The sequence below is a fragment of the Haliotis rubra genome, unplaced genomic scaffold (genome assembly GCF_003918875.1).
Source record: "Haliotis rubra isolate DU_JTF1 unplaced genomic scaffold, ASM391887v1 Scf152, whole genome shotgun sequence".
NCBI lineage: Eukaryota > Metazoa > Mollusca > Gastropoda > Lepetellida > Haliotidae > Haliotis > Haliotis rubra.
In genome coordinates, this window is record NW_025765470.1 from 39608 (window position 1) to 66047 (window position 26440).

At 43.5% G+C, this 26440-nt stretch overlaps 1 protein-coding gene across 2 annotated transcripts; it reads right to left on the reverse strand.

The window, feature by feature from the left end:
* Window positions 1-4212: 4212 nt before the first annotated feature.
* Window positions 4213-26373, reverse strand: LOC124270485 (arylsulfatase B-like). 2 transcript variants are annotated; one of them, XM_046705486.1, is made up of 14 exons: window positions 26217-26373; window positions 19661-19772; window positions 18485-18536; window positions 14471-14574; window positions 14011-14120; window positions 12695-12765; window positions 12233-12334; window positions 10157-10220; window positions 9703-9800; window positions 9329-9468; window positions 6986-7046; window positions 6577-6688; window positions 5682-5887; window positions 4213-4942 (listed from the first exon to the last, which is right to left on the reverse strand). In XM_046705486.1, exons 1-12 carry the CDS (start codon window positions 26323-26325, stop codon window positions 6650-6652), a joined length of 1062 nt encoding a protein of 353 aa, XP_046561442.1. In that variant the 5' UTR covers window positions 26326-26373; the 3' UTR covers window positions 4213-4942; window positions 5682-5887; window positions 6577-6649. The 2 variants fall into 2 exon arrangements, with proteins under 2 accessions (XP_046561442.1, XP_046561441.1); XM_046705485.1 differs by lacking the exon at window positions 26217-26373 and adding an exon at window positions 22705-22822.
* Window positions 26374-26440: the final 67 nt, after the last annotated feature.

The window sequence follows — 26440 nt, forward strand, 5'->3', positions numbered from 1 at the left end:
GCAAGCGAACAAAGAACAGTTGAAGATCGCGGCTTCGAAATGTATTGGGAATGACAGCCGACATTTTGTTTATATAAGCGCTATTACACGCAACCGAGCATAGAACAGTTGAAGATCGCGGCTTCGAAATGTATTGGGAATGACAGCCGACATTTCGTTTTGATCAGGTTACTTTGGTCATGGGACCGAGTGCAAATAGTTATGGCAGCACGCGATGTTGTACAGAATGTGTACACTGTGTAATAACATTGTTGATTTATTAACCAGTGATAACTTCAACAGGTGAGTAATAAAGTTTTTAAATAGCCATGGGGAGCATAAATATACTGAACATCATTGAAAACGCACCAGTCTAAAATTGTCCATATTTTCATCAAGATGGATTTCAGCATGACAATGATCAATGAATATAACTAACATGAAGTCGAAGGACATGTCCAGTTGAAAAAATTCTTTAGAAACAAATTCCTGTCCACAGTATGACTCTTAATTCCAAAATGCATCAACAAAACAGCCACGCCATGATAAAAGCGCGAATTTTATTCTGAAATCATACTGACTGTGACATTAAAAGCAGGTGTATGAGAACCGATCCTCATTGCTTCACTAACGATTGTGAAACGAGGACAGAGATGCCGAGGTTAACACCTCACGAAAGAGAACGTGCACTAGGCATGATTCAGGTTGGCACCAGCAGCAGGGATATTTCTCGACAACTTGGACTTAGCCACTCCACCATCGTAAGGCTTCATAGACGACATCAGTAGACAGGTAGCACCCGTGACTTTCAATGACCTTGGCAACAACGTGGGGGCATCAGCGCTGACTCCATGCGACGCCGTCTACACGCTACAGGGCTCCATGCTCGATGTCCCTACGTTGGACCAATTCTGACTGACAGGCACCGTAATGAGCGTATACAATGTGCTAGCAGGCATTTTCAGTAAAGGTTACAACAATGGCATGGTGTGGTAGTCACTGACGAGTCACGTCTTCATCTACGTAATGCTGACGGCCGATTACGTGTTTGGCGTAGACGTGGTGAACGTTATGCTGATGAGTGTGTGGTTCAGACAGACCTTTGGGTGGTGGGAGTGTCATGGTCTGGGGTGGAATAATTTACAATCACAGGACTGCCTTCATGTCTGTCAAGGGAGAGTTAATGCCTTTTATTACCGTGAGCAGATACTTCAAAATCACATCGTATCTGTCTTCAATCACCACCAAGATGTCCATACTTTTCAACAGGACAACGCACGGGCACACACAACAAGACTTTCCATGCAGTATCTAGACCAGCAACACATCCATGTTATTCATTGGCCAGCACAGTCGCCAGATGTATCCCCCATGGAGCACTTTTGGGACGAAATTGGTCAAAGTCTTTCGCAGCGACAACAGATGCGAAACATCCGGGAACTTGAGGCTGCACTACTGCAGAAGTGGAATGCCATCCTCAAGAACTCTATTCGGACGCTTATTGACTCAACGAGGAGACGTTGAACTGCATGTGTCAATGCAAATGGCGGTCACACGCGATATTGACTTTTCGATTGACCCCACGTGTGTTTGATCCTTTGTGACTGTGGAACATTTCAGTGAATGAGCGTCTTTTCTGTGTTGTTGTTTTTGTCAGTCGTCCATCTGTTATTATCCACTTAAAAAATATCAATTCCTTACACGTGCTTTTAATAATCAGAACTTTCATAAATGCGTTTTCAATGATATTCAGTATATATAGAATGTCATACTAGAGCATTTGGATGTTTTGTATTGAACTCGAAGATGTCATGGGACCAGAGAAACTACGAGTTCGAGCGTGTTGTTTCTCTGCTCCCATGACATCTTCGAGTTCAATACAAAACATCCAAATGCGCTAGTATGACGTTCTTTATATATTATATACCCTCTTATCTTGCATTAATCTGTTACTTAATAAAACAAATCATAACGGCAGGCAGGGGTTCAATACGGAATCTGGGGTGCAATACGGAATTTGATGACGTCATCAGTATTGCACCCCTGTATTACTATCCTCAGTTTACATGGGTATATAATAACGCGTCTAACACACAGTTAGCGGGCTCAGTTTGGAAGTGTAGTCCAGTTGTATACTCCGTGGGTGGACAGTTTGTCTCAGACGTTTACCATTTTGCCAAAACCCAGGTACCCTTCTGAAAACCCACGAACATTGATTTCAGGTGTGCCCCGGTGTTACCTGCACGGCGAGCAGCGACAACTGAGACAAAACCACTTCAACATATCTAACATGCTTGGGGTATATTCCATGTCTGCTGTTGTCCTGTAGATTAAGGGTGAATTCGGATAACAGTGTGGCAACTAAATGAGACAGAACGGCATCCTGATTGGTTGAATTTCTGGTAACATTTACTGTTATCAAATCGCCTCCCCGGGACTGACCATATACGGGCAAATAATGCAACCTTCGTAAAGTACTGGACCAAGGGCGGTAGGGTAGCCTTGTGGTTAAAGCCTTCGCTTGTCACCAGGTTCGATTCCTCTCAAAGGTTAAATTGTGTGAAGCCCATTTCGTGTATCCCCGGCCGTGATATTGCTGTGATTTGGGACATGCCCCAAGAAATCTTTAAAAAAGTAGTTGCTCTAGACAAACTTGTCATAATAATATATTTTCATAGGGAAGTTACGATTAGTCGATACGGTACTAGTAGAATGGGTAAAGCATTAGATAAAAAGGGCATTTCTATCAATCTGTACTGAGTCAAAAAAGAAACTTCACATTCTTTCTTCAGGGCACTATAAAAGAACAAGAGATGGTAAGATGGTTAAATTGTTATTATTTCATTGCTGAGATCTGTGTGATGTACTCGATACGGTACCGCTCTTTTACAGGGCTTTGTCATTTGCAGAAGCCCGACGTCTTTCATTAAAGACCGAGGGCTTCTGCACATGATAATGCCCTGAAAAATAGCGTTACCGTTATTATAGCTAGATGGATAGATATTTTAATAAATAAAAAACAAACAACGGTATCGGTTTTGAAGCATTTACTACTAACAACAAACGATGGAGGTCACTGACACACTTGTTACAAATATGGAAACGTCATGGAACAAAATAGATGACGTCACTATACTATTGAGAGTGACGACATTCGACCTTGACCTTTACCCATACTACCATGTGTGTGTGTGTGTGCGCGCGCGTGTGTGTGTGTGTGCGTGCATGCGTGCGTGCGTGCGTGCGTGCGTGCGTGTGTCAGCAGGAGATATTTTACGTTCGCTTCCTCAAGTACATTAAGTTTTAAGAGAGTGAGTGAGTATGGTTTTTACGCCGCTTTTAGCAATATTCCAGCAATATCACGGCGGGTGACACCAGAAATGGGCTTCACACATTGTACCCATGTAGGGAATCCATCCCGGGTCTTCGGCGTGACGAGTGAATGCATTAACTACTAGGTTACCCCACTGCCCCAGTCAGTTGTAAACATATGATATTTGATGAATAAAGTTTTCAACATTCTTTTACTTTTATAAGTCAGATATGAGATTTAAATGAAAATTCTAATTCTGGGTATTCATAGTAAACATTCAATTTGTTACTATGTGACTATTGTTCCAGCTTATCGAGTTTACTGAATGTCTGTCCCATGCATTAGACTATGACTTCACTCCCTTAAATAGGAACAAGCTTTGTTCTTGACTTCGATGGATTTTACATCTCTTGAAACACTTTTTGTAAATTGAACAAGTTTGAGAATCACAGAACACATCCAACATTTAATTTTTATTCGACAGAAAAATACACAGCTTTAAATCGTAAAAAATGATTATATGTGAGGGGTTACAATGTCATGGGCTGAGAACAGGTAAAAGAATAAGTAAATTGTGTAAATAATCATAACTGGTTAGACTTGAATTGAGTATTACAATGAAAAAATATGTGAAAACAAACCAAACGCGAAATTGATACATTCTTTAAATTCACAGAAGCATTCATACATTTAACACATATAAGATATTTGGTTCGTCTGCTCCATGGTGAGAGTCTACAACTCGATTACAGATACACGGTATAAACGGCAGCCACCGTAACTCAATTTGGTGACCGTGTCTTTTGAATAGGGTTATTGCTTGTCACTTGGAGACAAACCGACGACAAATTTGGAAAATACTCACTATTAATTAATCAACACATAAAGAGAATAACTCCTATTTCAACAATAGTCTTTAACCATTTTGACATGATATGCACAATTGTTTGCACGCACGCATGCACGCACGCACGCACACACGTGTGGGCAAGCAAATACATACAGACAGAGAATATCATACCAGCCCCAGATAGGGCGGAGAGAGAGTATGGACAAACATGAACTGTAAAATTTGAGCTTTGTCATCGGAAAGGAAATCCGGGTCTTTTATAATTTTAAACTTTACCAAACATTTTATCAGATTTAGCTCATAGTGCCTAAATAAATACCTACGCAATGAGTTGGGGCAAATCATTCCGTGGCGAAACGGTGAAAATTAACTTAAACACACAGAGATGCAAATGAAAGGGAGAAGAGGAGAGAGCGATACCAGGGGATAGTTTTGAAAACAAAATACCGGTAGGTTGTTCAATATATATTTGGGACAAAATAATCAGGTCATGGTTTAACAAAAGTAATTTGTTCTTTTTGTTGGTCCAGTCAACTTGCTGTTGCCTCCTTTAAGATACATGTAATAAGTAGCCATCTGATATGTTGCCGGTTCCTTTGCGTCGTTTAACTACTTTCTGGTTCAGAACTAACACCAGCCCGGGCTCCACACACCGTGATAAAACAGAGGATTCGCTTTGAACGTAGACGAAGGGTCAAAGGCTGGGTGTAGGGATTTCTTGTAGATGTCGAGCTTCGTTTTAAGTTGAGACACGATATCCGGGTACTTTTCGGCCAAGTCGAAGTGCTCAGTAGGATCAGCTGAAACAAATGTAACGTTACATTGTCTGATGATGACGTGTATCCTCACTCACTCATGCCACACAAAGCATGCACTAACGTCACTAAAAACTGCGCAATAACCTCGACACTCATAGTGTAAGCAGGGGCGGTGGGGTAGCCTAGTGGTTAAAGCGTTCGCTCGTCACGCCGAATGCCCGGGCTCAATTCCCAACATGGATACAATGTGTGAAGCCCATTTTTGGTGTCCCCCGCCGTGATATTGATAAAAGCGGCGTAAAACCCTACTCACTCACTCCAGTTAGGGGAACGGGAGACCCAATCGTCTAAGAACGTTTCTGTCCCTTAGGCGTGACAGGAACATATGATCATGGATTCGGCACCAAAGCTTTCAGAAAAACATCTGCATCTTTCCGAGGCAAGGGAGATAACTGACTACAAGCGTCAAGTTTCCAACGTTATCGAACTTGGCTAGAATTTATGGAATAAGGGACGAATGCCATGGATGTCTATAGCAACTAATGAGGGATATTCCTGGAAGGACGACCGTATTTGGGTTCCATATCGTGATTTCATCGCCATTACTTCATCTTGCCGCACATCAGTTCCCAGTTGTGCAGATCGATGCTCATGCTGTTGATCACTGGATTGTCTGGTCCAGGCTCGATTATTTACAGACCGCCGCCATGTAGCTGGAATATTGTTGAGTGCGGCGTATAACTAAACTCACTCACTCACTCATCTTGCCGCGACTCCTCACCCGATATGTTAAACAGCCGGTACTCCGTTCTCCGCACACCGTCAAAGTGGGTTTTCAATAGCTTGTAGATATAGGTATCGCTCGAGGCATCAGTCATGTTGAGAAGTTCCGGGTCGAAGTCGGCATCCTCTTTTGTCACCCGGGGCAACGGGTACCACCCATTGAACATACCAGGGCTGCCCTCTATTAGTTTCATGTCGCCAACCCTTGTAAATTACAAATATGGTTAAAGAGCCAATGATAATTAAACAAAAAACGTCCACGTCGCGCCCCTTTTGGAGCCATTAATGTAAAACCCGTTCTCCAACAGGACAATGGTGCATTCAGAGCTACAGATAACGTTTCGGGTCATTGAGTTATGTAGTCGCTTATCTTCATCTCAATTGGGTATCCCAATTTTCCTTTGAGTAACCAAATAAATTGTACTCACCTCACTCAAACTCAATTTGTTTTTTTGCCATTTTCCATTAATTTTAAAAATATAATAAAGTTTAAATGTTAGTGTTTGTGATTTACATTTGATCTGTAATATGAGAAACGATAAGAAAGACTGCAAGTTGTCAAGTTCATATCCTAAAACAGAACCTCTCAATATACGTCAGTTACGTCAGTACGCAAGCTACGTTTCGACATTTCGACAGCGTTGTGTGTACGCTGGTAAGATCACATTTATTGAGTATTTACAAAACTTCAAGCGTACTTGTACGCAATAGACTTAATAGGAATTGAGTTTTCACATAAATATTTGCGTAATTTACGCAGATACACAGCTTATCTGTACCTCTGACTGCATTGCAGTGTTATTATCACACTGGAAAACCACCCCAAATTACAACAAAATAGTTTGTTGTCAGAAAATTACTTTACTTAATATAGATGTTTTGGAGATCCATACCTGATTGCACCATTCTTAAAAATTTCATCTATGTTGTAGACGAATTCGGTCCTTTGAGTAGGCTTCCCTTCGCTCAAGGTCTTCCATTGGTCGACACCGTCTGTCGTCGAATCTTATTGTTGTTTAACAGAAACCTATGTCAGCACTCGCTATACTTCACAGTGATATTGTTTGACACGTTGGGTTAACCGTATAAACAATTCAGCAATATTATCCAGCTGTATAACCCCCTCAAACACACAGAAGGGTAAGGCACCGTTCATAATTTATGGCTAGGGGGGTGATGATGATTTTTATGGAGAAGCATGTTTAATGTGATGGACCCCCTCCACCAGCAAGCGGCCCCCTCGCAAGAAAACATATGACTATAATAATGATGGTAACGATCCCTATTTTGTTGTTGACCTACCTGCTTGCCCACCCGCCAGCCGAACAAAATGTAGGGAACCAGTCTGAATGCGTGTATCATCCTGAAATGGGAAACAAACTGAGAACTGTAGCTCAGCTTCCTTTATATAGTCAGGGTAACATTCTGGACGCCGTCCTGTAGTTGTGTAAGTGTGTACAAGCTCCGCCTGCCTACTATCCGTGCCTACTACCCCTTCTTTTCTCTTGTAATCCCCAGATTCCCGTGATGTCGTTACTGCTCACTAACGACGTTCTACTTGTCAACGTGACGTGCCAATCGTGTGTCATCATATCCCCATATTGCGATTAATAACTTATATTTACAGGCCGCGTTAAGACACACGAAGACACACATTTAGGCTCCTTCAGCTTAAATTGTCAGTTAGTACAAAACTCATCGCAAAACTCATTTGCTTCTGAACTCTTAAACTCGTAGTATCGATTTGCATATTTGCTAATTTCATGCATCAACCACAATCATGGTTTGTCAAATTCGGAATGCATATTGCTGCAACAGCATGACCTACAATTAATTGACGCAATGACTACAGAAATGGTGTTTTCAGGTAATGACTACAGAAATGGTGTTTTCAGGTAATGACTACAGAAATGGTGTTTTCACGTAATGACTACAGAAATGGTGTTTTCACGTAATGACTACAGAAATGGTGTTTTCACGTAATGACTACAGAGCTGGTGTTTTCACGTAACGACTACAGAAATGGTGTTTTCACGTAATGACTACAGAAATGGTGTTTTCAGGTAATGACTACAGAAATGGTGTTTTCAGGTAATGACTACAGAGCTGGTGTTTTCAGGTAATGACTACAGAAATGGTGTTTTCACGTAATGACTACAGAAATGGTGTTTTCAGGTAATGACTACAGAAATGGTGTTTTCACGTAATGACTACAGAAATGATGTTTTCAGGTAATGACTACAGAAATGGTGTTTTCACGTAATGACTACAGAGCTGGTGTTTTCACGTAATGACTACAGAGTTGGTGTTTTCAGGTAATGACTACAGAAATGGTGTTTTCACGTAATGACTACAGAAATGGTGTTTTCAGGTAATGACTACAGAAATGGTGTTTTCACGTAATGACTACAGAAATGGTGTTTTCACGTAATGACTACAGAAATGGTGTTTTCACGTAATGACTACAGATATGGTGTTTTCAGGTAATGACTACAGAGTTGGTGTTTTCAGGTAATGACTACAGAAATGGTGTTTTCACGTCATGACTATAGAAATGGTGTTTTCACGTAATGACTACAGAAATGGTGTTTTCACGTAATGACTACAGAAATGGTGTTTTCACGTAATGACTACAGAAATGGTGTTTTCACGTAATGACTACAGAGCTGGTGTTTTCACGTAATGACTACAGAGTTGGTGTTTTCAGGTAATGACTACAGAAATGGTGTTTTCACGTAATGACTACAGAAATGGTGTTTTCACGTAATGACTACAGAGCTGGTGTTTTCACGTAATGACTACAGAAATGGTGTTTTTAACGTAATGGCTACAGAAATGGTGTTTTCACGTAATGACTACAGAGTTGGTGTTTTCAGGTAATGACTACAGAAATGGTGTTTTCACGTAATGACTACAGAAATGGTGTTTTCACGCAATGACTACAGAGTTGGTGTTTTCACGTAGGGACTACAGAAATGGTGTTTTCACGGAATGACTACAGAAATGGTGTTTTCACGTAATGACTACAGAGCTGGTGTTTTCACGTAATGACTACAGAGTTGGTGTTTTCAGGTAATGACTACAGAAATGGTGTTTTCAGGTAATGACTACAGAAATGGTGTTTTCACGTAATGACTACGGAGTTGGTGTTTTCAGGTAATGACTACAGAAATGGTGTTTTCACGTAATGACTACAGAAATGGTGTTTTCACGTAATGACTACAGAGTTGGTGTTTTCAGGTAATGACTACAGAAATGGTGTTTTCACGTAATGACTACAGAAATGGTGTTTTCACGCAATGACTACAGAGTTGGTGTTTTCACGTAATGACTACAGAAATGGTGTTTTCACGGAATGACTACAGAAATGGTGTTTTCACGTAATGACTACAGAGCTGGTGTTTTCACGTAATGACTACAGAGTTGGTGTTTTCAGGTAATGACTACAGAAATGGTGTTTTCAGGTAATGACTACAGAAATGGTGTTTTCAGGTAATGACTACAGAGTTGGTGTTTTCAGGTAATGACTACAGAGTTGGTGTTTTTAGGTAATGGCTACAGAAATGGTGTTTTCAGGTAATGACTACAGAGCTGGTGTATTCAGGTATGAATCTGCCAGTGGGCAAGCGCCAAGTTAATACTCACTGAGTATTCTCATATCCTGACTTTCGGAGTAAGGTCTTACTGTAGACGAACGCTGCCCCTTTGGTACCCCCTTCCCACAGCGTCGTCTTCGCCCCCCTCAGGGGAAGGTTGTTGGCAGCAGTATATGTCGGACCCCCATTCTTGAAAACATTGTGTACACACAATACACATGGAATGTTAGTAGGAGAGTCATTTTTGATTACTTTTCGAGACAATTTCCAATTCAGGTCTGATGACATTGTTTTGAAAGATATAAGGCTGTAAAGAGAGTGAACGAACGCGTTAGGGTGGGAATAGAACCCATGTTTTTAGCATGACGCGTACCCGCTTTAACCACTAGGCTACCCTACGCCCCCAAGATATAAGGACATTACGTCTGCTGTGAAGACCAGGAGGAGATTGTTCATCAGCCCAGTGTCCTCCAGGGCCTGTGTGATGTTCCCCACAGCCTCGTCCAGGGCAGACACCATACCTGCAAACATTGGAAATGGTTATGTGTGGAGCTAGTGTCCCCCTGCCAGCAGTACATTCTGTAGACACCCAAAGCTATACCGGCAACAGTTGTTGGTATACGTGTATTGTGCAACACTGGATCAATGGTAAGCAAATCTGCTTAAAATCAGTCCCTCCCCCCACCTTAAGTCATAGATTATTAAGTGGTCCCTAGGCCGCTGCGCGGTGATAAAACTGGAATATTGTACGTATTTTCCAAAACCTTTAAGGATTTCGTGGTACATTCATGCAAGATGGCGATGAACATTTCGTGATTCAGGATGACATATATGCATTTTGTGGTATTCAAATATCACCAGGCCCTTATTTTCTCACCACAGTATTGGCGCCTCTGTGTGTCCTCTATATTCGGATACATGTTTTCATAGCGCTTGGGTACCTGGAACAGACCACACATCCATCAGCATCAGTCCTGTTGTGAACAGTGAATCTCGTCGTTTATAGACCGTTGGTTGGTTGTGATTGTGGTGAGCGTGTGGTCTACGTTTTAGCAATATTGCAACAAGGTACACCAAGGCTTGGTATCACGCACTGCTCAAAACAATCACTTGAATACACTACCTCCCGACATATTATGGCAGTTGATCCATCAGAGGTATCTGCTGTGAAAAGCTGAATGATCTGAAGTGTCTGCCATAGCTTATCTCCCTAATTAATGGGACAGTCACTACCTGTATAGGGGTTGTGCTGACTGTCTGATATTACCCTGACCTACCTGTATAGGGTTGTGCTGACTGTCTGATATTACCCCCTGACCTACCTGTATAGGGTTGTGCTGACTGTCTGATATTACCCTGACCTACCTGTATGGGGGTTGTGCTGACTGTCTGATATTACCCTGACCTACCTGTATTGGGGTTGTGCTGACTGTCTGATATTACCCTGACCTACCTGTATAGGGGTTGTGCTGACTGTCTGATATTACCCTGACCTACCTGTATGGGGGTTGTGCTGACTGTCTGATATTACCCTGACATACCTGTATAGGGCTTGTGCTGACTGTCTGATATTACCCTGACCTACCTGTATTGGGCTTGTGCTGTCTGTCTGATTTTACCCTGACCCACCTGTATTGGGCTTGTGCTGACTGTCTGATATTACCCTGACCTACCTGTATTGGGCTTGTGCTGTCTGTCTGATATTACCCTGACCTACCTGTATTGGGCTTGTGCTGACTGTCTGATATTACCCTGACCTACCTGTATTGGGGTTGTGCTGACTGTCTGATATTACCCTGACCTACCTGTATTGGGCTTGTGCTGTCTGTCTGATATTACCCTGACCTACCTGTATTGGGCTTGTGCTGACTGTCTGATATTACCCTGACCTACCTGTATGGGGGTTGTGCTGACTGTCTGATATTACCCTGACCTACCTGTACGGGGGTTGTGCTGACTGTCTGATATTACCCTGACCTACCTGTATTGGGGTTGTGCTGACTGTCTGATATTTCCCTGACCTACCTGTATAGGGCTTGTGCTGACTGTCTGATATTACCCTGACCTACCTGTATTGGGCTTGTGCTGTCTGTCTGATATAACCCTGACCCACCTGTATGGGGGTTGTGCTGACTGTCTGACATTACCCTGACCTACCTGTATTGGGCTTGTGCTGACTGTCTGATATTACCCTGACCTACCTGTATTGGGGTTGTGCTGACTGTCTGATATTTCCCTGACCTACCTGTATAGGGCTTGTGCTGACTGTCTGATATTACCCTGACCTACCTGTATTGGGCTTGTGCTGTCTGTCTGATATAACCCTGACCCACCTGTATGGGGGTTGTGCTGACTGTCTGACATTACCCTGACCTACCTGTATGGGGGTTGTGCTGACTGTCTGATATTACCCTGACCTACCTGTACGGGGGTTGTGCTGACTGTCTGATATTACCCTGACCTACCTGTATGGGGGTTGTGCTGACTGTCTGATATTACCCTGACCCACCTGTATGGGGGTTGTGCTGACTGTCTGACATTACCCTGACCTACCTGTACGGGGGTTGTGCTGACTGTCTGACATTACCCTGACCTACCTGTATGGGGGTTGTGCTGTCTGTCTGATATTACCCTGACCCACCTGTATGGGGGTTGTGCTGACTGTCTGACATTACCCTGACCTACCTGCAATGCGGGGGTTGTGCTGACTGTCTGACATTACCCTGACCTACCTGTATGGGGGTTGTGCTGTCTGTCTGATATTACCCTGACCCACCTGTATGGGGGTTGTGCTGACTGTCTGACATTACCCTGACCTACCTGTACGGGGGTTGTGCTGACTGTCTGACATTACCCTGACCTACCTGTATGGGGGTTGTGCTGACTGTCTGATATTACCCTGACCTACCTTTATAGGGGGTTGTGCTGACTGTCTGATATTACCCTGACCTACCTCTATGGGGGTATGTACCGACTGGAAGGGGAGGTAGAGAAAGAGAGGCTTTGATTGGTTGTGTGACTTGATGATGTTCACTGCTCTTCTGGCGTACACATTCTGGAAGAAAATGAATATCTCTAGCTTCATTTAAGAAAGGAATATTCATGATTTTAAGCTTCAACATATACCACTTCGTTTAAAACCACGTCCATCAAGTGATATGTAATTATCAGGAACAGATACAAAATCCATTTCGAAAATTGTTGATCAAATATGAGACACCGATTATGAGATCCCCCCTCATAATCGGTGATATGAATATAAATCTGAACAATAATGAGAGAATCCATCGACTGCATTAACCGAGCAGGAATTCAGAAGATTGTCCTGTCAACATGTATGGGGCTAGAGGTAGGTGTACGACCAGTAACCGTCAGCTGGCATGTAAGTGGTGAGAGTGTTGTGTGAGTATCTTACAGCTGAATACTCCTCTGTGTGCTTGGGCTGTTTATTGTCCCGGAAGTCCAACCCGTTCGCTATCAGTCCACCTGAAATGACAGGTCAATTGGTCAGCTATCTATTCAGAAGTGATGAGAATCAGTTTAGATGTGTTTGAGACATGACATTCAAAATACGCCTTTTTACTTAGTAATAATAAAATAGTGGATTCCTATGGGGCTTGGAATCTAGCTCGAGGCACTTCAACGGCGCATCACAAAGTCACAATCTGATTATCATTACCCCGGATAACCCAAGCCAGAAGGTTAATGGTTAGATGACTTGTCCCATCGGGTACCCATTTTCTGCTGGGTGAACAGAGGCAATTTTGAACAAGCCCACTTGCCTAAGATGAGACCTCATGTCTCATGTGCTTCGTTGTACGGCAGGACTGAAGTCCTAAACACTCTCAGGAGTCAAGATGCCAAAGACGGTCACCCATCCAAGGAATCTCCGCGCCCAACCTTGCTAAGCTTCAACTGATTATGACCTAAGCTCTACGTCAAGGACCACACACCACTACACTTAGTTATGACTCATCCTCGCTATCACATATCGCCGTTATTGTTTTCCAATTGAATGGTATTTCCCCTTATCCCAAGAATAGTAGTGAATATAAATATAAAGCAAAATAACGTTTGTATCACGGAACATTGGCACATGAATTTCGTCAGTTAGGGAACATAACTTCTTCAATATCAAATTACAATGAAAAATAAAACCTGTCTACATAAACGTGTAAAGTTTTCTGTTTTCTCAAAGATTTGTTCAAGTTACAATGTACGATGTGGATGGCATAATTTCAAGAAATATCCCTCTGTGGTAGGGGTAGCCTAGTGGTTACAGCGTTTGCTCGTCACGCCGAAGACCAGCGTTCGAATCCCCTCATGGGTACAATGTGTGAAGCCCATTTCCGGTGTCCCCGGCCGTGATATTGCTGGAATATTGCCATAAGCGGCAAAAAACCATACTCACTCACTAACTCACTCCTGTGCTGTATGAGAGGGTCTCTCACTGTGATTGACATTATGTCACCACTCATACTTTCACTCAGGTGTGTGTGTGTGTGTGTGTGTGGGTTAGGTGGGTGGGTGGGTGGGGTTTTGTGTGTGTTAAGCCTAGTGCTTAAAACCTTCGCTCGTCACGCCGAAGGCCAGGGTTCGATTCCCCACATGGGTAATGTGTGAAGCACATTTCTGGTATCCTCAGCCGTGATATTGCTGCAATAGTGCTAAAAGCGGTGTAAAACCATACTCACTCACTCACTCACTTTACATTCTAGCCATTATTCTTACCTCGCATTTTCTTGGTGTAGTAGTCTTCAGCACCGTTGTAGTAGCCGAGGAAGCTGTCGAAACCGCGGTAGGTCGGGGTGTACATCCAGTTGCAAAACCCTAGGTGCCATCTGTATTCGTGACGAAACATGAATTGGTTAAACGCCGCGTAGAAAAATATTGAGCTTCCTTCCGGGGAACGTGTAAGGTTTTGTACACGGTAAGTAGACATTGAGTTAGGTATGGTGCTTATAATCCTCATTTGTTACTCTGCATAAGTGCGTCATATATTTCCCTCATTCACGAATGATAAGTTGTGGGCAAACCAGCCTTCCCATGATGGTCTATATACCAAAGGGAATCAACGAGCGTCAGATGCTGGTGCACCTAAGGGAGGTAACTCGGTATAGTGAAATGCAGCCCTTAGACGACTGATCAACGCATATCCTAGGCAAAACAATTAGCAACCGGGTGTACATACTTTCCTATCATGTGTGTGCTGTACCCCTGCTCCTTGAGTCTCTGGGGGAGAGTTATGAAGTTAGGGGGCAAGTAGGCGGGGGACTCCGGCATGATTACCAGGTGCTGCAACAAGATTGTATCATTACAATGATACTATAACTATTTGACATGAGACAAGCGACAAAAAATCTGGAAATAATCAGTCTAAGTAAACTTAGCCTCAGTATTATTCGTTACACTGCTATCCTGAGTCTAACAAAACCTTAACCTTTGAGCGACCTATGACCGTCCAATCAAACGCGATACGACAGAACGGATTTAACCATTGGCAATGAGACAACGGCTACTATTTAGGGTTCGGCGGGACTTACAAAATGGATTTACTCTTTCCCGGTCGCCAACACTGATCTCACAACAAATGGAAACCCGCATAAAACACAGATATACGACCTGCAGAATATACGCATTTGGGTTTCTGTTGACATGGTCATCATTAGCTAATACTTCCCCAAGCTGACATCCTTGAATACTGACAAAACGCTATTTTCAGCGACTGTTTACTCACGGTTGTGGCGTGCTCAATGTGCATCACTCGAAAGCGATCGTACGGAAAATAGCATTCGGAATCGTTTGGGTACAAAACCTTTTCGAGGTAAAAGTTAAAAAGGTATGCGCGAATGTCAACTTTCGCGATTTGGTAAGCTGTGTTCTGATTGGTCAATTGAAAAGGTTACCTGACGCGACCTTCCACAGTAGACTCAGTATAGCAGTGTAACGAATAATACTGAGCCTAAGTTTACTTAGACTGGGAAATAATAGGACTGTAGCTCAATTTTAATCCAATGGAAGCGACAGACACATCCGTTACAAGGATGAAATGTTCCTCGTGGTTGTTATTGATGTTATGGTAATGTTTCTATTGCCCAATTGTAAGTTTGCCTTATCAAACACAGAGTGACATTACTTTGTAAACTCCGAAACGTGACTAATAACTAAACAGTAATTCATGTTGTCATTTTGTTATTTAGAAATGAAATGTTCGTTACATCGTTACTTCCTATTTCAGATGACTGAGTCTCTCAATTTTAAATCTTTGGTGATTGTATACATCCGCTTTGACTTCCCAGATGGGATAGGAGTGAAAAATAGTATCAGAACTTCACAAGCAATATATACTGATGGGCAAAAGAAACTTTCATGTTGCAAAATCTTTAATAACATTAACATAAGAAAATATAATCAAATGCAAATTGCTCCATAGTTATTGCCAACAGTAGCGCTCAAACGCACCTCTTGACAACTTTGCATCGAAAACAGCAACATGCACGTGTAATGCAAGTAAGGGTAAAATGTACGTGCATGCATTGTATAAAACGACCTACAGAGCAGATCGTACTTCAGCAGAAAAACACTTTACAATGCCGAGGTTAACTTCAGCAGAGCGAGAGAGGGCCATAGGAATGCTGCAAATGGGCGCTTCAACGGGTCACGGTGCAAGAACCTTCAATTGCTCCATCGTGACCATCAGGAACCTTCGTCGGCATTACCGACAGACTGGTCAGACCTCAGACAGGCCTGGACAGGCATACCCCGGTAGACAACTGCGCAGGATTACCGCCACCTGAGAACATTACACCTGAGAAACCGCGTGCTGACGGTAAAGTCATCAGTGTCAACAGCACTCGGTCACACAGTGAGTCGAAGGACAGTGGCAAGGAGATTATGGGCCTATGGTATCAGAGCCTAATGACTGTCAGGAACGCTGCTGACAGACAGATATGGTGGTCTGAGGTTCCAATGGGCGACAAGAGTCAGGCGTTTGCAGCTGTGCATGACTGGCGTCGAGTGCTGTTTTCCAACGAAAGCAGATTCTGTATAAAGAGGGGCGATGGATGAGATAGAGTTTACATGTGGAGAGGCGAAAGGATAGCTCGCTGCTGCGTCCAGGAATCGGAGCCGTATGGTGGATGCAGTGTCATGGTTTCGGGCGGCATGTGTGGTGACCAAAGGACAGAACTGGCTGTTATAAACGGTAATCTGACGGCCCAACGTTATGTTGACCAGGTACTTCGACCGACAGTTTTCTTAACAACAGCCACAGGGGATATTGTTCCAGCAAGACAATGCTCGCCCACGTGTCGCTGGAGTCGTACAGAACTTCTTTGAACGCCAACAACGTCAACGTCCTGCACGCTCTGCTGACATGTTGCCAATCGAACTCTTATGGGACCACCTTGATAGAGTTATTCGACGGAGACAGAATCCACCGGTTACTGTACAGCAAATGACTCATGCCCTTGTCGGAGAATGGAGGCGTATCCCAGCTGACGTCATCAGACGCCTCACAGCAACATTCAGAAGACGTGTGTTGCATATATTCTAGCCAGAGGTTGACATACTCGCTATTAGAGACTTCCGTTCACGCTTATAGTGATAGTGAATTTTCTAGCTTGACCCCATGTCGCCCATTACCTGTTCAAAAAGTTATCAGCCCTTTTAAAAATCAAACGTTTGTACTTACCACGTGCCTATGTCATTGTTTCACAAATTATAACTTGCAAACTGTGATTTCTTCTTCTTTAGTGAGATCAAACTGAACGAGCAGAAAGTATCTTTTGCCCGTCAGTATAGTTCGAGTGACTGGTGACTGTAAGTGTTGTGTCTGTGTCGGACCTGATGACTGCACGTGTTGTGTCTGTGTCGGACCAGATGACTGTAAGTGTTGTCTGTGTCGGACCAGATGACTGTAAGTGTTGTGTCTGTGTCGGACCTGGTGACTGTACGTGTTGTGTCTGTGTCGGACCAGATGACTGTACGTGTTGTGTCTGTGTCGGACCTGATGACTGTACGTGTTGTGTCTGTGTCGGACCTGATGACTGTACGTGTTGTGTCTGTGTCGGACCTGATGACTGTAAGTGTTGTCTCTGTGTCGGACCTGATGACTGTAAGTGTTGTGTCTGTGTCGCACCTGAGGACTGTACGTGTTGTGTCTGTGTCGGACCTGAGGACTGTACGTGTTGTGTCTGTGTCGGACCTGATAACTGTAAGTGTTGTGTCTGTGTCGGACCTGATGACTGTACGTGTGGTGTATGTGTCGGACTTAGTGACTGTAAGTGTTGTGTCTGTGTCGGACCTGGTGACTGTAAGTGTTGTGTCTGTGTCGGACCAGGTGACTGTAAGTGTTGTGTCTGTGTCGGACCTGAGGACTGTACGTGTTGTGTCTGTGTCGGACCTGGTGACTGTACGTGTTGTGTCTGTGTCGGACCTGGTGACTGTACGTGTTGTGTGTGTGACGGACCTGAGGACTGTACGTGTTGTGTCTGTGTCGGACCTGATAACTGTAAGTGTTGTGTCTGTGACGGACCTGGTGACTGTACGTGTTGTGTCTGTGTCGGACCTGATGACTGTACGTGTTGTGTCTGTGTCGGACCTGATGACTGTACGTGTTGTGTCTGTGTCGGACCTGAGGACATGTACGTGTTGTGTCTGATGAGACCAGATGACTGTAAGTGTTGTGTCTGTGTCCAACCAGATGACTGTAAGTGTTGTGTCTGTGGCGGACCTGGTGACTGTAAGTGTTGTGTCTGTGTCGGACCTGGTGACTGTAAGTGTTGTGTCTGTGTCGGACCTGGTGACTTTAAGTGTTGTGTCTGTGTCGGACCTGGTGACTGTAAGTGTTGTGTCTGATGAGACCAGATGACTGTAAGTGTTGTGTCTGTGTCCAACCAGATGACTGTAAATATTGTGTCTGTGTCTCACCAGGTGACAGTGTTGTGTCTGTGTCGGACCTGCTGGCTGTAAATGTTGTGTCTGTGTCGGACCTGCTGGCTGTAAATGTTGTGTCTGTGTCGGACCTGCTGGCTGTAAGTGTTGTGTCTGTGTCGGACCTACTGGCTGTAAGTGTTGTGTCTGTGTCGGACCTGCTGGCTGTAAGTGTTGTGTCTGTGTCGGACCTGCTGGCTGTAAGTGTTGTGTCTGTGTCGGACCTGCTGACTGTAAGTGTTGTGTATGATGAGGCTGGTGTCCAACTCACCTGCAGCCCGGTGTGGTAGGCATACATCCCTGTCATGAAGGAGCTCCGAGACCTGCAACATACAAATGAATGCAAATATTCATTTTTGTGCGTGCCGTTGAAGTGAGTGTCACACAGGTGTACTATAGTTAGCAGATACTCACTGGGTACAGAGGGGAGTCACACAGGTGTACTATAGTTAGCAGATACTCACTGGGTTCAGAGGGGAGTCACACAGGTGTACTATAGTGAACAGATGTAGTCACTGGGTACAGAGTGGAGTCACACAGGTGTACTATAGTTAGCAGATACTCACTGGGTTCAGAGGGGAGTCATACAGGTGTACTATAGTTAACAGATGTACTCACTGGGTACAGAGTGGAGTCACACAGGTGTACTATAGTTAACAGGTGTACTCACTGGGTACAGAGTGGAGTCACACAGGTGTACTATAGTTAACAGATGTACTCACTGGGTACAGAGTGGAGTCACACAGGTGTACTATAGTTAGCAGATACTCACTGGGTTCAGAGGGGAGTCATACAGGTGTACTATAGTTAACAGATGTACTCACTGGGTACAGAGTGGAGTCACATAGGTGTACTATAGTTAACAGATGTACTCACTGGGTACAGAGTTGAGTCACACAGGTGTACTATAGTTAACAGGTGTACTCACTGGGTACAGAGGGGAGTCACACAGGTGTACTATAGTTAGCAGATACTCACTGGGTTCAGAGGGGAGTCATACAGGTGTACTATAGTTAACAGATGTACTCACTGGGTACAGAGTGGAGTCACACAGGTGTACTATAGTTAACAGATGTACTCACTGGGTACAGAGTTGAGTCACACAGGTGTACTATAGTTAACAGGTGTACTCACGGTGTACAGAGGGGAGTCACACAGGTGTACTATAGTTAACAGATGGTACTCACGTGTATAGAGGGGAGTCATACAGGTGTACTATACTGAACAGATGTACTCACGGCGTACAGAGGTGAGTCATACAGGTATACTTTTAGTTAACAGATGGTACTCACGTGTACAGAGTGGAGTCACACAGGTGTACTATACTTAACAGATGTACTCACTGGGTACAGAGGTGAGTCACACAGGTGTACTATACTTAACAGATGTACTCACTGGGTACAGAGGTGAGTCACACAGGTGTACTATACTTAACAGATATACTCACGGCGTACAGAGGGGAGCAACATAGGAACTGTTCAGGATAACACCAGCCTTTGCCAACTTGTCCAAGTTTGGGGTCAGCATCTGGGGGTTGTGCCACCCCACGTCATTCCAGCCTGTCGTAGAAGAAACAAACAACTCAAGTCAAGATGTTGTATCTCGAAACGTCATCACCAAACTCTCACGGCGACATGAACCTCCACCAACTTCCGCTACGGTCTGGTGTATACCACTCACATGTTACGTAGGCTTATTACTTTGAAAGGTAAGAATCAAATTTTGTTGATCTGTCGAAATAGCCAAAGACAATCTATTACATGGAAGGTTTATGAAAAAAGAAAACGTCCCCTGTGGTGTGCCAACAAATATAATGTGTCCAATAAATAGCAAGCTCTCTCGTCAATATGAGAGTATTTGACCAAAACTGAAACATCAAAATATCAGGAAAACGAATGTATTGTCAAAAAAACTCTCAGTAGCGCGTATATTATACACGTGATGCGGGGACAGCGTCCTGCCTGATGCTCTCAACAAGGTTGCCATGGTTGCCAGGGGGAAATCATTCCACCCAGCAGTAACAACAGTTCTGAGTTCCTTTAGAGTTGCCGCTGGCTGGCCACTCTGTGAGGACAGTGTCTTCCTGCTGTCGTAGGCATCAACTGGCTGGCCTCTCCGTGAGGACAGTGTTCTCCTGCTGTCGTAGGCATCAACTGGCTGGCCACTCCGTGAGGACAGTGTTCTCCAGCTGTCGCAGACATCAACTAGCTGACCACTCTCTGAGGACAGTGTTCTCCTGCTGTCGTGGGAATCATCAGGCTTGCCACTCTGTGAGGACAGTGTTCTCCTCCTGTCGTAGGCATCAACTGGCTGGCCACTCTGTAAGGACAGTGTTCTCCTGCTGTCGTAGGCGTCATCAGGCTGGCCCCTCCGTGAGGACAGTGTGCCCCTGCTGTCGTAGGCATCAACTGACTGGCCACTCTGTGAGGACAGTGTTCTCCTGTGTGTGGTAGGCATCAAAGACCCTGTCATGGTGAGGTCGAGCGTTATCGTCCATGAGGACGTAGTCCGCTCGTGTAAACACGTATCCTGTAAATTCTTGGGTTTGTTCCTGGGAGTGCGCAGACGTCTACCAGGAGCTCGATTGGATTGAGATGAGGTGACCTTGACAGCCAGTCAAGAACGTTGATTCCTGCGTTCTGCAGGTAATTCCTGGCTGTATAGGGTCTGGCATTACCATGTTGAAAGTGCAGACCTGTACCATGTGCTTCCATGAATGGAATAAGCTCGGGGTCTAGCACCGGGTGTTACTAGCACCTGGTCGCGGTAACCTGCAGTATTAAGGTTCCCACTTATAACCTGAAGTCGGGAACGGGCAATCCCACAGAAAGCACTCCAAACCATGACACCTCCGCCCCCAAATCTGTCAACTTCCTGTACACAACGTAACGTAACTATCACGACATCGCCGCCACACACTCATCCTACCATCAGCGAATCTGAGGTTAAATCATGATTCATCACTGAATACAACTCTGAATACAACATGGCCTAGGGCGATCAGCAATGGTGTCAGTTTGTTGCAGTCGAGTCTGTAAATCATAAACAGTCCGACGTCTACACCCCATTGTCGTTGCAACGTCGCTTACTGACGTTGCCGCTTCCAGCATGCCAACGGCACGTTCACGCTGCACGTTGAGAGGATCGGCATAAGAATTGGTTGGTCTGAATATTGCTTTGAAGTGGGTTTTTTTCACTTTGTACAGCTGATGGGAACATGTGCGGTCGAATGCACGTGCAATGATAAGATCACGTGACCGGTGCCACGTGAAAAACACATTTTAGCACCATTGTGGGGTGCACGATGTTTTGACTTAAATGTGCTGCGGTGAGTTTCTTTTGACTCGATACTTGGGGATTAATATTATGATACCCGACAAATGTCTACTATAACTACTATAACAATTCATATCTTTATTTACAAATATGGAATGTGAAGTTTTTATTTTGACTCAGTATATATACACAACAATTACTAGAGAACTCACAAAATGACTAAAAGTCCAAAATTTAAGTTAGGGTTAGGTTTAGGGTTAGGTTTAGAGTTAGGTTTAGGTTTGGGGAACGGAAGGAGCTCTTTCCGTAGCTCTTATTGATTTCCGCAGTGTGTCATAGTATTCATGTGTCTATTGATCTCGCATTCACCGTAAGCAACTATGTGCAGAGGGTGTTCCAGAAAGAACTGCCTTGTCGCATTGTACACACTCAATAGTTCTCGTGTGAATTCGCCCGTGACTATCAACACGCGAGTCATCCGAAGACGACTGTGTTGAAATGTCAAGGCGTCACAAACTGAGTAAACACGTCGGTTAGTTCTCGTACACTCAAGACTACATCGACCTATGACAGGTTCAAAAAATGAGGACATACCGGAGTAGAGAAAGCACCGAGGAAACAAGGGAGTGATTGTTGTTTTACGCCGCATTCTACAATATTCAGCTAAATCGCGGCGTCCATTCGTTTTCGTGTCTGGTCCAAGCAAACTAGTGGCTGACTGCATAAGCAACGGCCCACGGTGTCGTGACACCAGATCTCGGAGGCTCTTCTAACAACTGTTGAAGTCAGGAAACGTGAAGACGTGAGGACAACACCTGCCTTGCAGTACAAATATCCCCCAGGTAATAGCTTCACCCCTCAACTACAGATAAGGACGGTTTCACCCCTCACAGTCCCTGAACCACATTATTTCCCTTACTGCCTAGCCCTCCCTGCAATGCTAAAGCCCTAAATGAAGCAAGTCTAGATTTCCCCTGAATCTCCCAACTCACTGGGGCCCCTTTTCAATTTATATGGGAATATTTATTACTATCAAATTTAGATATATCCAGGGACTAAGCGTTAGTCTATTTCACCCCTAGCAATCTGTATTTTGTGACTATGAACACTTTTCTTTATGTAACTTTAAGCAAATAAATGTCGGTATTTTTAATTTAAAATGTAGCCATGTTAATGTTTGAAAGCGAAATTGAATCACAATTCCTGTGGTCTTACCTAAGTCGTCAGCAACGATAGAGACGATGATGTGTGGCGACGTGGCCGCTCGAATTGTTGCTGTTATAAACAAGAGGACGCACACACAAATTAGCGTCGCCATCCTTGTCATTTTGTGAGCGTGATGGACTGCAGTGCCTTGATATATCGAGATGTGTTTACATTTGCATTATATTGCCAGACACAAAACAGTCTTCGTGTGCCCTCAGGCGCTGTCGAAGTCATGTGACAATCAACACGCGAGTCAACCGAAGCCGACTGTCTTGAAGTGTCAAGGGTCAAAACAGAGTACACACATACCGGGTAATCCGGGTACAATCAAGACTAGCGTACATCGACCTATGACAGGTTCAAAAAATGAGGACATACCCGAGTAGAGAAAGCACCGAGGAAACAAGGGAGTGATTGTTGTTTTACACCGCATTCTACAATATTCAGCTAAATCGGGGCGTCCATTCGTTATCGTGTCTGGTCCAAGCAAACTAGTGGTTGACTGCATAAGCAACGACCTACGGTGTCGTGACACCAGATCTCGGAGGCTCTTCTAACAACTGTTGAAGCCAGGAAACGTGAAGACGTGAGGACAACACCTGCCTTGCTGTACAAATATCCCCCAGGTAATAACTTCACCCCTCAACCACAGTCAAGGACAGTTTCACCCCTCACAGTCCCTGAACCACATTATTTTCCCTACTGCCTAGCCCTCTCTGCAATGCTAAAGCCCTAAATGAAGCAAGTCTAGATTTCCCCTGAATCTCCCAACTCACTGGGGCCCCTTTTCAATTTATATGGGTTTATTTGTTACTATCAAATTGATATATATTCAGGGACTAATTCACCCCTAGCAATCTGTATTTTATGACTATGAACAATTTTCTTTATGTAACTTGAAGTAAATAAATATAGGTTATCACGCGAGTGTGTTTTGGGATGGTTAATTAGGAGATAAACCTACTGTGTGGGAAAATCAGAGGTATATAACGAAATTATAATAGCTCTAAATTTCATTTAAAACCGAACGCGTAGCGTGAGGTTTTAAATGAACAATTAGAGCTATTATAATTTCGTTATATACCTCTGATTTTCCCAATAATACAATGGGTTTATCTCCATTCTACCATGGCAATTTTATGAACAATTTCAGGTGGAGCTCTTTCTTTGGTTACGAGTCAATGCGTGAAGCGGCCTCACATTCCAATCTCAAGTGGCATCGCCCGAAACGGGATGATTGGTGGCAAACCGTCAATGACTAACAAACTCCAGATTCAGTAATAACAAATCACGTTTTGTTTTTTCAATGCATCAATCACCAATCATTAACTGATAAGTTGGAAAACATATATCAAATAAGTTTAAAAAGCTTGGTTCACATTTGAAAATTCCACCGTAGACCCTTTCCCCACCAGAATAATGGCAGCAACCTCGTGGCCTTGACCTTTTCTCGGAAGTCATTGTTTACATTTACGGGCAAATTTGGAAAGATGCTACAGGAGAGCCTCTGACAGTTTGCGCAAGGTTAACCTGATTGTATGACTGAGATAGTCTTTGATATCTAATGACTGGTACTGGTACAAAATTTAAGAGTGGAGGCGCTTTTGCTGTAACGAGAAGTCCGTGTTGTACCGAATTTAGATACTGTTGAATTTTGCGCCCAGTCAACTTGACGATTTCACGCACCTCTACGTCTGCGTGCGACAGCTGTGGTGACTCTTACACTCATGTGTATTGTACTTTATGCTCAAATTCGATTCTACGGATATTATTTTCTACATTTTGGAAAGTGTTTTGTGACCTAGTGGCTTCAAAGTGTAGTGAATTCAAATTGAATCGGATTCGCTGGCATGTTCGCGAGTCTGTTGACAAAGAGCCAGATTTGTGATGATATTTCCGAAAGGATGGATCAGGACATGAGGGTGTACCTCTGGCAAAACACACGGTAAGGTAATTAATTATACTTTAATAGACTACTTTAGATCAAGCAGTGTAATGGATAAGAGGGATCATGACTAAGCTAAATAACTTTTTCAACGATATTATACTTTTTAAAAAAAATATGTTGGGCTAAACAGAACGGTTTTGCAGATTCTGTAATTGTGTTTTACTACCGCTAAGTTTGAAACAGTACAAATTTCAAAATATCATTTTGTTTGAATTGATAACCCAACTGTTTATTTATGTGGACGGAAAGCATTAAAATTTCTTCGGCGTTCGATGTTAATGCATCCTCCGGTACCGGATCAAGATCAGTGGCGATATCGTTGACGAAAGCTGATAAGTAATTTAACACGGAAATTAGCAGTCTGACATAACATAGAATCAACGTAAACATATTTGTTTCCATGCTTTCGAAGTACTTTTGTATGTATAAACACCTATTGCTGTGATTTACGCAAGTAGTGAGTCAAGCCCGTCATCGCTAAATCCATCTTTAAAGACATGTGTAATTAATTTCCGACAGCAAAATCGCCGTAATTTATCGATGCATCGGGAGGTTGTTTGGATTCCGCCATGTTGGTGGGCAGACAAAAATAGTGCATTACCGTAAACCATGTATGATTGCGCACGGAAAACAGAGACCTGTATAACGTGATTATATACCTCTCAATGACTTTAATTAACCAATCACAATCCAGTGTTTACTGAAGTCATGGTAGAATATCCTGCATTATGAATAAACACTATGTATTTGGCTCGCCAAGGCTCGCTAAATACAATGCTTATTCCTAATGCAGGATATTAACCATCCCAAAACACACGAGTGTGATAACATACTTATCATACAATGTCATTTTTGCTTTATAATTTAAAAAAATGCGATTTCAAATGCCACAAATCATGAAACTAAACTTCGTGGAATGTCTATGACGTCACAAATTTTTGCGGAGTAATACGTTACGTCACATGCCCGGTGACATAATTTTCTCCTGATCACTCAGCGCTCATCTAGTTCCCAGTAAGCTTTTATGCTAAAGCACGTATTGTTGTCAACAAATCTTAGCTTACGTTTGAAAAAAAACAACAAACTCACGTGGAACTTCAGAAACCTTCAATTAACCTTTTGAACAACCAAATACGCTTTAATGTTAGCGTGACACTGTGCACCGTTCTCTCGCTAACACTGACAGTCGGTCGGGGAACTGATGTTGGTATCTTCGTAAGCCTATGAATTTCTATCTTCGCTTTGTAATCTACTCCATCTATCAAAACCAGGCATGAATTTTCTGGGAGCAAAGCACTGACAGTACCGTAACCACGGCCGTCAATCCGGACACGACCGCCGACCCTTGACGCCATGTTTGTTTACACTGTGAAAGTAGTCACTGAAATTTGCATATGACCTCTCTAATTTGCATCGATATCCGTATATGACCCCAACGGATACCGAAAATATCCGTTGGTTTTATCCTGCCGAGAACACTATCCACTGTATGATAAATGTCGGTATGTAGTATTTACCTGTAGCCACGTTAATGTTTGACAACGAAATTGAATCACAATTCCTGTGGTCTTACCTAAGTCGTCAGCAACGATGAAGACGATGTGTGGCGACGTGGCCGCTCGAATTGTTGCTGTTATAAACAAGAGGACGCACACACAAATTAGCGTCGCCATTTTTATCATTTGTGAGCGTGAGGAACTGTAACACCGTGATAGATCGGGACGGGTTTACACTGTTGGGCACTGTGCGCTGTAGGCGGTTAGACAAGCCGCGTCGTTCGTCACAATAAGTAGGAGC